This window comes from Micropterus dolomieu, linkage group LG12 (genome assembly GCF_021292245.1).
Source record: "Micropterus dolomieu isolate WLL.071019.BEF.003 ecotype Adirondacks linkage group LG12, ASM2129224v1, whole genome shotgun sequence".
Lineage (NCBI taxonomy): Eukaryota > Metazoa > Chordata > Actinopteri > Centrarchiformes > Centrarchidae > Micropterus > Micropterus dolomieu.
The window spans coordinates 27046990-27064636 of NC_060161.1; the positions used below are offsets into that span (position 1 = coordinate 27046990).

At 41.7% G+C, this 17647-nt stretch overlaps 1 protein-coding gene and 1 long non-coding RNA gene across 2 annotated transcripts in view; one reads left to right on the forward strand and one right to left on the reverse strand.

The window, feature by feature from the left end:
• The window catches only part of LOC123980769 (cytochrome P450 26B1), a 38057-nt gene extending 31542 nt beyond the window's left edge, over nt 1-6515 (reverse strand). Inside the window, exon 1 of the mRNA XM_046065316.1 lies at nt 5399-6515. Within this exon, the coding sequence (XP_045921272.1) occupies nt 5399-5602 (204 nt within the window). The 5' untranslated portion in view covers nt 5603-6515. The remainder of the gene's footprint in view (nt 1-5398) is intronic.
• The window catches only part of LOC123980771, a 32364-nt gene that overhangs the window by 984 nt on the left and 13733 nt on the right, over nt 1-17647 (forward strand). The window lies entirely within an intron of this gene.

Here is a 17647-nt window from a genome sequence, read left to right on the forward strand (position 1 = left end):
AGTGCAAAGCTCTCAGAACTGTTATCAAAAATACAACTGCACTTGAAGGCACCTTGAGTGTGGCACAAGGGACAGATAGAGATTAAAGGACAAATTCACCCGTAAAGAGAAACTGTTACCTTCTGTTGATCCTTTACTGCCTGTGAAATATTGAGGAATTTGGTTTGTGAAAGTGCTAACAGAAATAGTCGGTGACAGCAGGACAGGTGTAGAAGATGAAGAAGAGAGGGAGAGAGAGAGGGTTGTCATCACTGTGTGAGATGAGAGAGTATTTGGTCTGCAGGACTGTTATTATTTTACCCACCATCATTTACACTTCATCACTGCAAACAACAGACAGAGGCAAGAAGACAAGCTGGCAGACAGAAGCACAACACGTTAGTGTGTGTGTGTGTGTGTGTAAGTGTGTGTGAGCGGATGCTTGTCCAAGCTGCGGAAGGTCAAATTTGACTAATTTTATGAGAAAGAAATATGTGTGTGTGCGTGTGCGTGTGTATGGCTCTTTTTTGGCTCAGGCTCATTCACACTGTACAGGCTGAGTCTCTGTGCCATGTGTTCATTTCCTACGGTCTGACCCAATTTCAGTCCAGCTTGTCTGCACTGCATGCAGGTCTATTTGTGAGTGTGTGTCTGAGGTATCAGGACCAGACAAGGAGAAGCCGTATCCAGAATAGCAGAGAGGTTTCCCTCGTTGACTGGGAACAGCATCAGTGGACGACTGTGTGTCAATATCGACTCTGTCAAAAGAAGAAACTCGCATTGTGGCGGCCCCTGATGGGCAGATAAGTGATTTTTTTTTTTTAGGTTTTAAGAACTTCATTACCCAGAGATCTGAAAAGAGCATTGTATAAGTAACCTGTACACAATCCAAAAGATTATTTTTAATTAATTAATTCAAAACCACGTCTGGGAACTTTGCACTTTGGTGACCCCAAGTGGCAGCTGCAGGTAACTGCTTTATTTTTCAGTGCTCAGCACACAAAAATCTTTCTCTGTTATTTCAGAGAAATGTGTATTTGGCATAAAATTTTCATGTTACTGATTAAAAAACACTTTTGTCTTTAAGTCTGACCATATATTTGTAACTTTTTCCTGGTGAAGAAGTTTCTGTATCGGAGATTTGAATTACTTTTTTCAAATCCGACAAATTTCATTTCTGTTGGAAGAAAAAAGTACTACAGAACTAGAGCAGTGGTTTTTCATCCTAAGTTTAACTTGACACAATATGATTTAACCCCCCAAAAAAGGGAGCAAAACCAAAACAAATTAGCACGTAACCATTTTGCTGTTATGTCTTAGAAACAGAAATGTATAGTATTTCTCCAAAAAATAGTACCATCACTTTCCGACTGGTATAGTTCATAAACATTTTCATACGAGTTGTGCGTTTATAAATAAAAAACTGTATGGATTCATGTTTGTGTTCATAAATCCCATTTTAATGACTGTAGGCATTTAAACATACATACACTGGATGGTGTGTGTGGACGTCCATGCACCTGTATGGAAAGTATATTGGTGTATCCACACTTGTAGGTGCATAAAAATGCATGCATATAACTAATGTGTGTTTATCTCAGTGTATACATGAACCTGCACCATGTAGGTAATATTTCAATGCGTGTGTGTGTGTGTGTGTGTGTGTGTGTGTGTGTGTGTGTGTGTGTGTCTGCTCAGTAGTAACGCTCCTGCTTGGCGCCGTCCCTTCAGAAAGCTCCAGCTCCTAATGAGAGCAGACGGGTCTTTGGCAGGGTGACCATAAAACTATTTCTAACTGCAGATTGCTTTAAAATGGATCCGTCACAAAAATGTGCTTCTGCTGCTGCCACGTGTGTGGAGTTAAAAATATACAGTACGTACATATACACACTTTGAGACATAATGGGTGTTTATGTAGGAAATCTGGAAGAGACATTAAGGGAAAATAAGAGAGGGAGTAAAACAAGGGAATGTGAGTAAAGAAAATGCAAGATGCATGAAAAATTTATTTTTGGAGGTTTGTCAGTTTTTATCCAGAGAAATCTGATGCACCTATTTACATACTTCAACATATTCCTACAAAACTGCCTCTCATTCACATACATACACACACAATCTGCAATCTAGGAATCGCCTCGTGTTTAAAGGTGGGGCAAAGATCATTACCCTTCATTAAAGCACCTATAATTGATGTTTTTGTAATAACAGTGGATCACGCTTCCTGCTCAGCACCAACCAGCCACCAGACACAGTTAGCAACTAGCTGCTGAACATAGTGGAGCATTTAGCTGCTAAAAAGCTAGTTCTTTCCCTTTGGAGTTGGTGGAGACCAAAATCAGAGCTAAAAAAGAGTCAACATTGGCCTTGAAATTCATCATGTGGACACAAATACGACTCGCAATAAATGGCAATATTGCTTTGTAACTGATGAATGTGTAAGTAAGTAACTATTTGCAAACAAGTTTGCCATATCAACATATGTTGTGTTCACAACTTGCTTCCGCCGCCCCCAAGTGGCCCAAAAACAAAGATTTTACAGGTTGAAATTAAATACTTGAACAAACAAATTGTTAGAATACTTGATATCGACTCATGTTATCAACCTAAACAATTTCTCCAGTCCTCAAACTAACATGACAAAAAAGGTATGTTTTCCCAACCTACCTGTGTGTCACTGATGTAGAAACAACAGCCGTGTTTTTTATGTTTACTTAACTAAAATACTTGAGTGTACAAAAAGATTTATGGTCAAAGACACACAACCTACTGTGATCAAAAAGAAGAAACAAACAACTAATCAGACTGGACTTGAAATCAGATGCTTTGTAAGACCTTTGGTGCTGCACTCTGCTATGTCGCATTAAACATATTAACATATGAACGTACTTTGAACAAATGACAAATTCTGTTATTTTGCTGGACGGGGAAGAGTCATCATTCACTGGATGGAAAGAACTTTTTAGGATTTGTCGTTTGAAGCCGTTTCACCAACCAACTTTGTCCTTTTCTTTGGTGAAGACAAGTTGGTGTCTCCTTCCTGAATCTCCCTGCTTCCGGTGGAACAGCCGGTTAACTTTCATAAAGGTGACTCAGAACCAATGTACCATATACAGCTATGGTTCTGACACTCTTAATCAAAACCCAACATATGCCACTTAATTTCTTGAACTTAACTAAATGCTGCATGCACATCACCTCTTGGTGCATTCAGAGGTCTTAACCCCCACTTTCGCAGAGAGACGGCTCGTCTCTGAGCACGTCTGACATGTCGTCTCCATGAGCAATCAAGCAGCAGACTAGTAGCTGAGACATAAAACAGAATCTGGGCAGGAGGGTCCCATCAGATCTCCATCTATGTCTGCCTGGCTTTCCCACAGCACAGATGATGATTGGGCTGCAGCCCAGCATCTCTGCCTCTCTCATACATTCAGTTTAACAGTATTTATGAGGCATTTCATTGACTACATAAACTTATTAGTCCTAACTCAACTTCACTTTCAGATTAGGTCAAGACCTCATTCCAATCTAGCCACTGAAAGCCCTGCCAAAACACTCCTCACTTGTCAGACTCCTCCAGATTCCCTGCTTGTGGGGACATTTGGTCCTCATAAGTATAGGCACACTCAGCCTCTTTCTGACTGACATGTACCCCCCCCCCCCCCCCCCCCGCAATACACTTGGCCGTGGTCCTCGGTTGCATTCCGGGAACGCGTCTCGCTCGGTGTCAGATGTAACGGAGAGGAGCACCGCGAGTTCAAGCCCCGCACACGGCCAACGTGCCTCCACTCGTCGAGCCCCTGCCTTGCCCCCCCCCCCGCTTCTCTTTTTGAGGTTTTTCTCTTACTCTCCCCCAGTCCCCCCTCTCTCGCTCTTGCTTTTTTTATTTGTTCTCCTCCACCCCCCAGCCCTTTCTGTCGGCGTGCTCCTGGGAGCCATCAGTTCGCGCTGACAACGGCTGCTTAGCGGGGCTCGCGCGTGCAGCCCGGTCAAACTACAAGCCTGAGCTTTCTTCCCTCAACTGGTAAAAGTCCTTCTTTGCGCTCTGTGGTCCACATTTCTCTTCCTTTCGGTCAAAACATAAAGATTAAGCACATATTCAGGGACCAAATATGTTATTAGCAATTAGAAGATCACCCCACCAAAACCATCAAAAAGTTTCAGTCTACATGTGCAGGGGATTTTCCCTTTTTCTTCAACGTTACAGCATCTGTCTGTCAATCAACTTGTTGGGGGGGGCGGGTCTCAGTAACGGGTGATTTCTGAAACATTCAGCATGCTTTAATGAAAGCAGCCAAGATCATCCCGCAGCGAGCGGAGCTGCGGCGTCTGGATTCTCCAGCACGGAGAAGAGAGAAGGGGAGGAAAAAGGAGGAGTAGAAAAAGAGGAAGAGGTGTGCACTTACCCTCACCTTAACCCTTTTACCCACACAAAGTCTCTGTCTTTCTCTTCCTCATTCTGTCTTTCTTCCCAAACATCCCCAAATATTCAACAAACACACTCTTGTCATTTCTGTAGTAAACATAAGACTTTAATTTAGACTTTTTATTATTTTCTGTGTTTGACTTCTACGCATACCCGCTGTCACTAATTGCCACCATAATAAGATATGACAGATAGCCTATCAGCCTGACTACGACTCGATCTCTGCGCACGGAGCGTCTGGCAGCGGCTGGACCCGACACGCTCTGAGATAATAAAAAGAAAAAGAAAAACGATCTGATTGTCTGATTGAGCCACAGTAGAGTGGGGGATAGATTGCAGTACTATAAACTAATTAAAAGTGAAGTGAAAGTATTTGATGGCGGCGCGCGGACTGGAGTCGCTCTCTGTGCATTACAGGCGCGCCTGGTGAGAACGACACATATGTTACAGGAAAATAGAGATTACCCGGCGTGAGATGAGACCTTATGGTTAAGTTTACCTCTACGCGTCATGGGATGTTGAGTCAAATTGAGGAAAGTAGTAAAATGATGGGCAGTTTAGGAGGAAAGGTACAAATTGGCGTTTTTTCTTGTCTGACGGATCACCAACTGCAGCGCAATTAACAAGCTTTACGCATGTAGCAAAATCTGTGAAACTGTGCAGTATTGGTGTTTAAAAGTATCTCTACTAATCTATTATCTCACTGTCCCGTTGCACACTAACTCATCAGTAACTCGATATCGCCGACTGAGATCCGCTGAAGGAGCGCACACGCAGTAAGCCCAGTGGGAAAAAAGTGTAGAAGTGTAATGAATGAACTCAAAGCAAAACAACGTCTGGGATGTCTTAATGAATAATGAATTAGATAAGACTGATTCCATCATACACGGATAAAGTCCCACTCTGTCCCCGGCGCATACACCGAGACCCGCGCTGACCCAGACACCGTGTCTCGCTCCACCAAACCCCCCCTCCCCGCCCCGTGGGCGCGCTTACCTGCAAGAGCCAGTGGCAGGTCTCGCCGATGAACGGGAAGCCCATGGATCCTTTAGGCATGGGGAGTTTGCAGTTTTTATCCCGCGTGGCCGTCCATCTAAGCTGCCACAGCTGCTGGGAGACGGCGAGGAGCAGAGCCATGGACACCAGGCAGGCGGCCAGAGTGGCCAGAGCCGAAACGAGGTCGAAACTGTCGAACAGCATGATGATGGAGAGTCTGGCTGCCTCTCTGGAGCTCAGGATGACTTTTTTTTTAAAAATGGTAAAAGTTGCGCTGAAGTTTCTTTAAACTTTGTATTCGTGATGAAATCTGGAAGATCTGGATCCCCGGGGCGATTTAAAAGTTGGATAAAAGTTTTGGGGGGTTTTGGCGTAAAATGCAACTCTCCTTTACGCACTCCAAAGCCCCCTGCAATTGACAAGAGTCGGTTGTGTTTTCAGAATGAATGAACTGTGTGCAGTCCTTTTCAGATAGATTGAGTCTCTGTCTTAAAATAGTCACAAAGTGGCGTTCATCTGCGTAAAAAGTGCAAATCAGAGTGTCGACTGAGCGGAGGAGATGCTACAGGTGAGCTGTGCTGCCCGGCTCCCCGTATCTTCAGTATCACACATCAGCTTGTAAAGTGGAAAAAATAAAAACCATTAAAACTCACTTTGTTTTAATGATTCAAGCATTTAGGACGGTAATCACACAAGACTGGGGATGCTCGGTATCTCATGTTTGGTCTCGTTTGTGGGTCAGTAACTTAAAATGAAGTTGTTGTTTTTTAAGTGTCAAACTTGAAGGCAAGCAAAAAATCTCAAGGTAACACAATTATGTCAAAAGCTGGGACACCGTGGGGCACGTGGAAAAAGTGAAGTCGAGCCCTGGAACTAACAAGGGCTTTACTTTTTAAAACTTCTCGAGGGATGGAAAGACGTGGTTTGGGGGGAAAAATGAAGGAAAACTCTTCCAGGAATCGCGTCTCTGTCAACTCCCAAAAATGTTCAAAAGCCTCTTTGCAAAAGTTTTAATCTCTTTCTGGAGCAAGCACGATGAAGATGAAGTAAAGTGTAGACTTTTAAGATCCGTGAGCGTGCAGGAATGAAAAGGTGCGCAGGAGATGCTCAGGGGCCACCGTCCTGCTTCTCCTTCTCTCACTTTCTGGCGTCCACTCTCTTCTCTGTGTACCTTTCTGTTTCTGAGAGCTCTCTCTCTCTCTCTCTCTCTCTCTCTCTCTCTCTCTCTCTCAACGCTGGCTGCCTATACAAGTCACCCTCAGTGTGTGTGTGTGTGTGTGTGTGTATGTGTGTGTGTATGCGCGCGTAAAGAGTGTGTGTGCGTCGAGCCAGAGGCACCAATGAGTGTTTATATAGAGCGGAGGCAACTGGAAGGCGAATAGGCGGCCAAGGGCTCCCGTCGCCCCCCTCCAACCCGACCCCACCTCCCTCCAGCGTCGGCTAGAGAGGGAGACTCCCCTCCCCTTCTCTCTCCTCTCCTCTCCCCTTCCTCTCTCCATCCCTCCCCTCTGCTCCACCTCTTTCAGCTCCTGGAGGACCCCCCTCCCTCCTCCTCCTCCTCCTCTCTCCCCTCAGAAGGAGGGGTGGTGTAAAGTGAGCAGCAAGCGGCGCAAGAGGAGAGGAGGCTTGGAGCGTGCTGGCGCTGGCAGAGCTCCAATGAGGGAGAGAGAGAGAGAGAGAGAAACAGCGCTTGCGCTTACTTGTATGACTTCTGTCTCCGTGCAGGACGTGCGCACACGTGAATTAATCACCTGCAGAATAAAACAGCGCTGCGCACACATCAGGATCGGTGGAACCTCTTTTTTTTTTACCGCGTAGCAGAGGCGTTGGACTCATCAATAACAAATTCCATCGTTGTTAGTTTCTACAGTAAAATGATCACTCCAAACTTGCCATCTAAGACGCGCCTTTACGCACGAGGTTTGGTGCGTATTTATAGTTTATACCCAGCTTCTGCAGTTCAAAATCTTCGTGTTTTCTCCCGTTCATGTTCCCGGTGCATCATTGGACACGAACGGACCTCGGCCAGAAACTGGCATCATTTGGTTCCAAAACGGTTCTCTGCCAAATGGCTAAAATCTTCCTGAAGGAGTGGAAATGTTGTTCTAACGGTGACAAACTGATTCATAGCTCTTCAGTGGTCATTTACAGATTATCACCTTAGTCTCTTTTCATTGTTCACACACTTATGCACACTGGAGCAGTTTTGCTCAAGGGCACTGCAGCAGAAGAGAGACAGAAGAGAGTCCTGCACATTCAGTTTCTTTGTTCAGATTTGGCTTTTCTTTTCTTTTTTTCACTTGTTCTTTCTTTCTGTCCATCTGTCTCTCTCTCCTTCTCTATTTAGATTCTTTAATCCTTTTCTTGATTACTTTTCCTCTTTTTCTGACACCTCACCTTCAGCAGCGAGAGACAGACATGTGCTTTTCTTTGTTTCCTCCCAATTGTCTCCTTCTTCGCTCACTTTTACATTGCAGCCTCAATATTTACCCCTCACCTCTCTCTTATCTTTCCCATCACTCTCTGCTGCCTGAATCAAAGTTAAGCTCTGATGACCCGCGAGCTGAACCGACAGACTCAAGCGTCCCTTTAACAGAAAGGTCAACTCCAGGTTCAACTCCGGCTCCGGTCCCTGGCCACGTGTCCCCGTCCTCGACCTGACTTCTCCTTCTTTAGAAAACAATCAGATCAGTCAGATGCATGTGCTGGGGGAAGTCTGGGCTGTTCTCGGCACGCTGCTGCGCCACCTCTATTCCAAAGAAAATTACTGGCTTCAATTAGGTCATCTGATGGTGACAAAATCATGAGGAGAGATTTTAAGTTTCTGCAGTTTGTTTCACAATTGTTAAGTCAATCTTGATTTATCCTCTTTTTTACTAATTTCTCAATTCATTTTAACCTCATCTCCTCTTCTTTTTGACAGTTTATTTGTCTCCGCTGCTGGTTTCCCTTCTTTTTTTGTTTTAATATACTGTAGATGTTTCATGTATACAATCGCTTTGTCTCCTTTCCTTCCTCTGCATCCCTCTTCACCCCTTTCCTCCTTTTCTTCCTTTACTCTCTCGTTCAGCACAGAATAAGGAACACGTCTCAGAGGGATTTTTGCCCACTTTGGATATTTCGCTGAAGAACTCCAGGTCTATCTCTCCCTCTCTCTTTTTCCTTCTCTTCTTTCCAGCGGCTCAAACTCGTTCCCTGACAACGGCTCAATGCTGCCGCCTAGCGGAGGAGAAACACATGGCAGCCGGCCAGAAAGAGGAAGAAAAGGGGAAATAGATTGGAAAGAAAGAAAACGGAAAGACTAAATTGTTTTGAGTTAATGGCATGCACTTTTGGTCTTTCTCTTCTTAAATTATTAGAAGTTTGGATGTGTGCTGCACACACTGCCATCAGAGACTTCCATTTTCTGGTGAACACACACCCACACTGATAGCTCATAAATAATCTACTGACATGGGACGAAGGTTAGTGAGTTAATAAGAACATATCAGTAAGGGTTTTAAAGGCCAGAAGTATCATCAGTTCTTGTGACTTTTATTTTGACAGGGAAAACCAGTGAATGCTTCTTTACTATATAGTTGCTCTCAGTGTGCAGTTTGGAGAGGTCAAATGTGAGTTTAAAATGGTTTGATGACTCTGAAATCACGTGGAATAGAAGAAAAACTACCAAACTTTTAGTACAAATGATCCATTTCAAAGCTGTTCTGGAGCTTTTTGATCATATCTCATGGTCTTCCTCAGCACATTGAGTTGCCCGGTTGAGTGTTTGGAATTGTAGATGTGCAAATTTCCATTTCTCTGAGTACTTTAAGGAGTATTTTAGATCGAAAGTTTATTCTTGATATCTTAAATCTAATAATTTAAGAATATCCTACTTTTGTATACAGTATATATGCTGTAAGAGACTGCCTCTGATTTTGCTGAGCTTTGTTCGCAGTATGGAGTGTGCAGATAATCAATTGTGCACTACATACACACCAGCATATTCAAGTTCTTTCGATGTGACACATTTAGTACCTTTTTTTAGGCTGAAAATGTATTTTCAGCACATGCATTACAATCTTACCTTTCATGAATACATCAATGGCCAGTTCTAGTCAATATTGGCATGTAGTAAGTGTAGTTTTTTAACAGCTTATATTTATAAAGACTAGATAAAAACACAGTTTCCAGGCAGGAAATATAGAACAACTCAAAATTTCATTAAAATGCTAAAAGAAAACAAACAACAGAGAATTTCAAAACATGCAAACAACACGAAATATTTTTTAAAGCAATAGTTCTATGTATTGGTTAGTCATTAATTTGCACTAAGTGTAGTACATTTATAACAAAGATGCACAGCATATATATATATATATATATATATATATATATATGTGTGTGTGTGTGTGTGTATGTGTATATATGTGTATGTGTGTATATATATATGTGTGTATGTGTATATATATGTATGTGTATATATATATGTGTGTATATGTGTGTGTGTGTATATATATATATATATATATATATATATATATATATATATAGTATGTCCTCACATATACATAAACAGCCACCATAAACAGAGTTGTCTGTTTTTTAAAACAAGACTCGCAGATAATGCAAAAGGTACTTAAACCTTGAAAAGGAAGGTATTGGAACTGCTCAGCCTGGGAAATGTTAAACTCTTTATATATGAATGTAGGTGCAGAGAGTTCAAGTTTATCATGATGCTATCCTTGACATGTGGTTAATATTTTAACATTTATATTTTAGACGTTTTATTAGTTTGCAGTTGTTTCCCATCCCAACAGTTTAGCTTGCGTTTCAAAACAAAAGCCTGAAACTTGGCCTCACATTCAACTTTTGGCCAAAACAGTAGTCCAACACACAGAGTTTGCAAAAAATGCTGAGTCAGAGCTAGATAAAAATGAACTTCAGGGGAGGTGGTATGATTGTTAGCACTATGGATAGCGTCATAGCACTGTAGACAGACAGAATCAAGCTATTTATATTTCCTTTAACAGAACTATATAAACTGAAAGAGAAGTAAAACTTTGAGCTCGAGCGCGTTTTTTGTCTCCTCAGTTAAACATTGTTTCAGCCACCAACACTTGACCACATACCATCCATGGTTATGTTCGATCGGATGTTCGCTACAGTTAGGATTATGCATTATATCACTAATACCCAAGGAGAAATTCTTTACTGTGATTATAGGCACTAAAGTGATGTAATAGACACTGTTGGCAGTATTGAAGAAACCATAATCACAGAGGACAGCTGGAGCTACTTTTACCTACTTTATATATATAAAGTCCAGAAGTTTAGTCCAGTGGTTTCCAAATTTGGGGTCTGAAGAAGTTACGAAGCTCCCCAGCAGCAAGATGATGTGGTTCTGTTGGCTTCATTAGACCTTGACCTTCACCACACACTGGGACAGTTTGAAGTCAAATGCATGGCATGGGTTTTCTGCCGGAGAACGGTGGATTGCTCCCTCCGTTGGGATTGAGTTGCTGCATTGTTGGTCAATATGTATTTGAAATCCTCATCCTCCCCTTTGAGGAAGACTGAAAACGCGTCGGTATTTGGTACACTAGGTCTCCTTTAGTGTCCACATGAGATGCCCTGGGCTTTCAAGTAACTCCTGTTTAACACATCCGCTGTCCCGTAATGACTTATTTCAACCCAAAACATGATGTTTTACAAAACCTAACCAAGTAGTTTTGGTGCCTAAACCTAATCAAACTGCATCGATACCACATATTAAAAAGGTGTTTTGTGAAGACGCTGAAGGGCACCTTTGACGCTGTGGGATGAGAAACATGTTGCTATAAATCTGCAGCACTTATAATATTAATTTAGGTCTTTGGGTGGGTAAATTATATGACATTTTGCTTATTTAAAAGTTTTGACCCTAAAATCTGATCAAGACCAGCTTTCAAAATCGAAAGAGCTCTGCAGGAAAAAAAGATTAACCTTAAATAGGAGAGTTGATGATGTAACTTAAAAAGCTGATTCACAATCTTCTGCCTTTTCAGAGTTCGGCAGAGTTCAAACCAGCTCTGATTCCAGTAGCTGCAGCACCTTCGTAAACACACAAACCAAACCTCTCCTGAAAGTCCTCTACTGGAGCGTTAGGTGACCTCATCCATTCCATTACAAGGTCACAACCTCTTGTATAATGTGTCAGACTTCCAGTGTTTTCATTCCAGGTCAGGGAGGGGAAGATTTGGCAGGTGCTTAGCCCATTAACGGCGTTATGTGGGTGAGTTAGATAATAACTGCTTTCGTGTGGCTACTGCACGAGGGTGTGTGTGTGTGTGTGTGTGTGTTTCAATGTATAAGCAAAGACGCCTTATCTTTACATTCCACCACTATGTCCATTTAAGCTTTTAACACTTTACCTAAACACACACTCACTTACCACAGTCAGCCCAAGCAGAGACAGTGTGGGGGGGTGTGACAGTCAGTGGGGGAAATAAAAGAGTTTGTCTCTGAGACGGCCAATGTGTGTGTGTGAGGTTTACCGGAGAACCTATTTTCTATTTCCTCTGACCCTGGAATGACCTTTCACAGCCGAGGTGTTTAGCTTAGGCTTTAGAGGGCTTAGTGGGACACAGGAAGCGAACACGATCAGACACACACACACACGGCAGGAGACAAGAAAGAGGGATGGAGGTACAACGGAAAAAATGTAAAGCGATAGTTAGTCATAAATTAATATATACATGACTTAGCTGCAAAAATATACACAAGACAAACAAGTTTAATGTGTTTACTAAGGCTGACCCCTAGTAAGGATTTTCCTTGTCAATTAGTAGCCGTTAGTTAAATAATTTAATAATATAAATATATATTAGAGTTCCAGAGCTGAGAAAAAAATAACAAAAGTCACATTGTTATCCCCGTGGCCTGAAAACCTCGGGAGCCAATCCCAGCTGACATTGGGTAAAAGGCGTGGTACACCCTGGACAGGTCGCCAGTCCACCGCAGGGCCACACTCACACAAACAACCACTCACAGTCACACCTGAGGGTAATTTAGAGTCGCCAGTTATCCTAGCCTGCATGTCTTTGTCTTTCCTCTGGTTTTTAGCCTAGACCTTGGTTAACAGTTGGTTAATAGTTAACAGCACCCTACCAACACTCCTTAGGTAAGGAGGACTTTCAGGAGAGGTTTGGTTTGTGTGTTTACGAAGGTGCTGCAGCTACTGGAATCAGAGCTGGTTTGTGTATCACAATATTTTTATATAAATGTAGAGAGGCTGGATTAGTGTGACTTCTGAATGTAAGCTTACCAGTGGTGGGTGTTAGTAAGAAAGCTAAATACACGCAACATGTTAAAGTTACTATGCGGCTGATTTCTGCTCTTTTGGAGGAGACGCCTTCATTCCCACATGCCTCAGACCAAACTATCATTAAACCTCTATCAAACTGCCGGTAAGACAGCAAATAAGTTGACCCCCAACACGGCAAAGTAATGTGGTGCTACTGGGATCAGTAACTACTTACATTACTATAATGTGATTAAAAGAAAATCTCTGCACAGATGAATGTGTGACAGGTGCATCGGAGGGAATCACAATGTAGAATATCCAGAAAGCTGATACAGCATTTTGAAAAGTACAAAGTAATGACTCAAGTTGATAGAAACCATCTCATTCAAGAGATCCAAGAAATTTGCACAATAGATCTATTCAGAGCTTATCATTATTTATTTTAAAAAGAGCTGACTGGGGAGAGGAGAGCAAGAGAGTCAAAAACAAGACGGAAGTTTTACAGTGAATAAGGACCTCATTACCACACACACACACACACACACACACACACACACACACACACACACACACACACACACACACGTATATTAGTGACATTTGGCTGACCCCACAGCCTGAGTTTCATTATGCTGCTGTATGAGGTCAATGCGCTATGACATCATCATATAATGCCGCCTGACTCACACAGATTTACAGCTACATTCACAGTAGCACACTGATTTACAGGCAGCACAGTCAGACGTCTCGTTTACAACTCACATAGCAATTTAGATTCTCCTGAACCCATTTGGCACACATCATCATCAGCCTGTTGTTTGCTGTTGTTTTGGATTTGTGGGTGTTCCAGCGCAAAAACAAGGGTTGGGAATTATGGGAAGTCACAGGCAGTGCGATCGGTCAACGCCGGAGGGTTGCTATTATCTGTTGATGGAGCACAAAAGCGATTTACGAATTAGGACAAATTAGGCAAGTTTGGCATGCAGTGGTGGTAGTTTGGTGGGTTCTTTTTACGATCAAGTCCTGCATTATCTCATGGCCTCAGATGGCCCCTTACTCAGTGGCTCTTGCCTAATGTGTACTGACACATTAACATATAAGCAGCATTTTAAAGTTGTAACAGGTCAAAGCAGAGCTTACTCACTACTTTATATACTGTTGAATTGTTTTTATCCATAACAAAGCATCATATTTACAAGATGATCAAATGTTTTATGTGTATAATCTTACTCTGAAAAGTAACTAGTAAATATAGCTGTTTAAAGTGAGTAAAAAGTACAATATTTGCCTCAAAGTATTAAGTGGAAATACTCAAGGAAAGTACAACTAACTCAAAAATGTAACTGTACTGTACTTGTGGTTAAAGTTATTTTCCCACAGGTGAGTTTGTCGTTACTTGTTGTGCAGAGACGCTTTGTTTCCAAAAGATACTTGTATTCCACTTTTGTATATAAATGTTGCACAAGAGATTTAGAATATTTCACTTCATTTTAAAGGTGCAACCATTAAGAAACATGGTGCGCCCAGAAAAAGGTAGAGCAGATTTATACCTTTTGGTGAACAAAAAGATGTACAAAAACAAATGACAAAAAAAAACTTAACTTGAAGGTGCTCTTACTTGATCTTTCAGAGCATCCATAGCTCACAGTCTTTCTCGGGAGTTGGAGCTTACTTGTCATGGAGATAGCTCAGTTGTTATTTTCAGAAAGTAGACAAACAAGACAAGTCAGACTGATATAATCAGTGTTTTACTTTTTTCTTTTCTATCTTTATGATGGTTCAGAAGCTACAAATCTCGTCACATTAGGGCCCATCATGTTCCTGTTATGGTCATATTTAAAGGGAATCTGATGGGAAAGAGGATAAATAGGCAGGTAAATAATAATTAAATTGCAGTAAAAGTCCATTTGGACTTGCTTCACAGAGTGATGGGTTTTTGGACTTTCTGACTGTGGAAAAAGATGATCATCGGAAAGGTTTTTATTATATTAATTTGAAATGAGTCCATGAACTTTTGATCTATGTGATCACAGACTGCACCAATTAGCTTTGCACATTTTATCATCGTTTGTGCTCTTAGGTAACCTCTATTAACCAAATGAAAGCTGTGTGTAGAACAGCTGGCCAGCTGCAGACCCAGTGTTGATGAATTAACAATAAAATGACCTGGCAGACCTAAGGAGGAAAACAACAAAACAAAACAAGAGAAAACAAAAAGAAACATTAACTGAATGAACTGAAACTCAAAGTGTAGTTACAGATGTGGCCAATGGTTCATTTTTATAGGGAGGTTTTACACGTGGCGCTCTTTGTTTTGGATCACCATGCGAGCTGGATTTAAGTGATTTTACTATTCTGCTAATGAACTTTATCCTCATTTGCTTCTCTCTGTGTTAATAAACACTTTGTTAATGTCAGATTAGTCAACACTGAAGCTGTTTTGTGCCTGTGGTGGCAGATCCAGCTCAAAACTACAACTAGGGGTGCGATGAGATTACGATGTTAAAACGTGGCGTTATTTCTCATCGGGGTAAAAGCTGTCTCATGATATCAGCATGATGGAGTGTGAGGGTGAAATTAGCATCGAAGATGCCCCCCGCCACTTTTAAATCGTTTGTGTGGCAGCATTTTGGGTTCCTGGTGGAAACAATAAACGGCGACAGAGTGACAGACAAGACACGAACAATATGTAAGCAACATTTCAAAATGCACCTGCAGTGTTTTGCAATTTGTGACTTTCAGTCAGATAAAATACATTTTTTCCAGTCATATATGTCGTCATTGAAGATTTCTTACATATAGTGTTAAAATATCGTCTCGTCTTGTGAGGTAAGTGCATCGTCACTCCCCTAGAAACACCATAAATTAAAGACCAGTGCCTTTTAAAAAGCAAAGAAAGAAACTAAACAGAAGACACATTTGGGGATGGATTTTGTTGGAATAAGACAATTACCTGTGCTGGGTTGCATTCCCACAGGATATGGGGTCAGTGACTAAATGTGGTTAAACAGTACATGCAGATTCCTTGAACCAATCAAATACAAAGTGGCCATCCCCCTTCTTCACCAACTATTCTGGATCGGGGCTTGTGGGAAGATTTCTGAGTATAACTAGGATGTGGGTTGTTTTATGCTGCTCTACAAAGTTGGTGTGCGACAACTAAATTAGGGCTTCTTTTAATCAGAACTTTCTTCCCTCTGCAAGTCGGCTCAGTTCAATTTTTTTTTAAAACTGCTTTTGTGGACTGTGAGGTTGTGGGTTTTAAACCGTCAGTCTCGTCTTAGGGAAGTGAGAGCAGGGCTGTAGTCCTGGAGTCCAGTCACAGGATCAGTAATTTTACTTCTTGTTGTTTTGGGGGGGTTGGTTTGCTTTTCCAGCTGAGCGTCTTTGGCTGGTCTCGTAGCTAACAACTCAAACAACAAAACATATCATCGGCCCGTGCCCTCCAGAATCGTACATAAAGGCGTATTCTGATCTGACGCCACTATTGTCAGGGTGAAATGTCGTTTCAAGAAAACAACTTAGTAAGCGGAGGAGGCAAAAGATCGGTAAGAAGCAGTCTCCTGTGTTAAAGTCTGATGTTTTGTTGTAATAACTCAGCTTAAGTAGACCTGACTACAGCAGACCTGCCCTTAAACAAGATGTAGCTCAGAAAGCTGGTGAAGAAGCAGGTTTGCTAACTGAGGTTGTGCGTTCAGGAATAAAGAATTTAAAGTTTATTTCTTCAGCAACAGGTCTCAAATTTTAACCCCTAACCTTTACATATTCAAATATTTTACACATTAACAGCCACAAACACACTGCTCTCATTGGCGCTCTCATTTTCTTTTTTTTTTTAGGTCAAGCTGTTCCCAGATGACTCTACAAAGGCAGTCATGACCCAACAACTGAATTTAATTTAGCTGAAATTAGCAAAGTGCCTCAGTTCATGGGAATCTTTAGCTGAGACACTTTGTAATTTAAAATGATGATATAAGGATGTTTTGACAAAACCTTTAATTCAGAGGACTCTAACTTGCGAAAATACAAACAAAATGAAGCAATCTGTATTTATGAGGACCAACTGGCTCCATTTGTTGTTTGAGTCATTTATTTAACCAAAATTTAGTTCCTCCTTTCAGAAGACTCTTTGGCCGTCAAAGGGCTCCACTGGGAACCATTACGCTACTGGTGGGGACTGAGAATGGTTTAAATTAAGAAAATATCTCTTTGTTCGAGTGTGAGAGAGAGACAGGCAGACCTTAATCCACCCTCGTCAGCTGTCGCGGCGACATACGATGACGCAACAAAACTGAGGGATTAAAGAAGCTCCTTTGATGTGACAAATAAACCCTCTGATGAAGAAGTGGGGCAGAAAAGAAGAGTGATGCTGGGAGGACTGAGAGGGAGAAACTGCCCATTTTAATGACAAAACTAGGTGATAAATGACAAGAACAAACAAGGCGTGGAGAGGGAAATGTGATGACAGTGATGCCACAACAGAGAGGTTTCAAAACTGAATATGTACTGAAGGTTTGTCTTTTAGAGTACAGGCAATCAACAATGAATAGGAATAAAAAAGACAGAGAGAGACGACAGACATGTTTCGAAACAGAAAACAGAAAATATTTCTCTTTCCGTCTTTCTAGGAGGGTGAACATGGTAGCCTAAACAGTATCCATGCTAAACTTTAGCTTGCTGACATTAGCATTCACTACTGTGCCCAAGCACAGATCCAGCACACCAGCTCCAGACAGCAATACTCAGAAATCTGAATTTGACAAAAAGACGTGTAATGGATTAGAATCGTTCACCCCACCTTTATGTTAAATTTGTTATTTCCTCTGGCTTTCTGTTTTTCTCTCGCTTAATTCAACTCTGGCAGTTTGTTTGTACAGCAACTATGAAATAACCTTGACACATGTACACAATGAGACCAGTTTTCAGGATCCATTATGGAGCCTCTTGCCTATACACCTGACGTCCTGAGGTTCTGATTTAGTTTG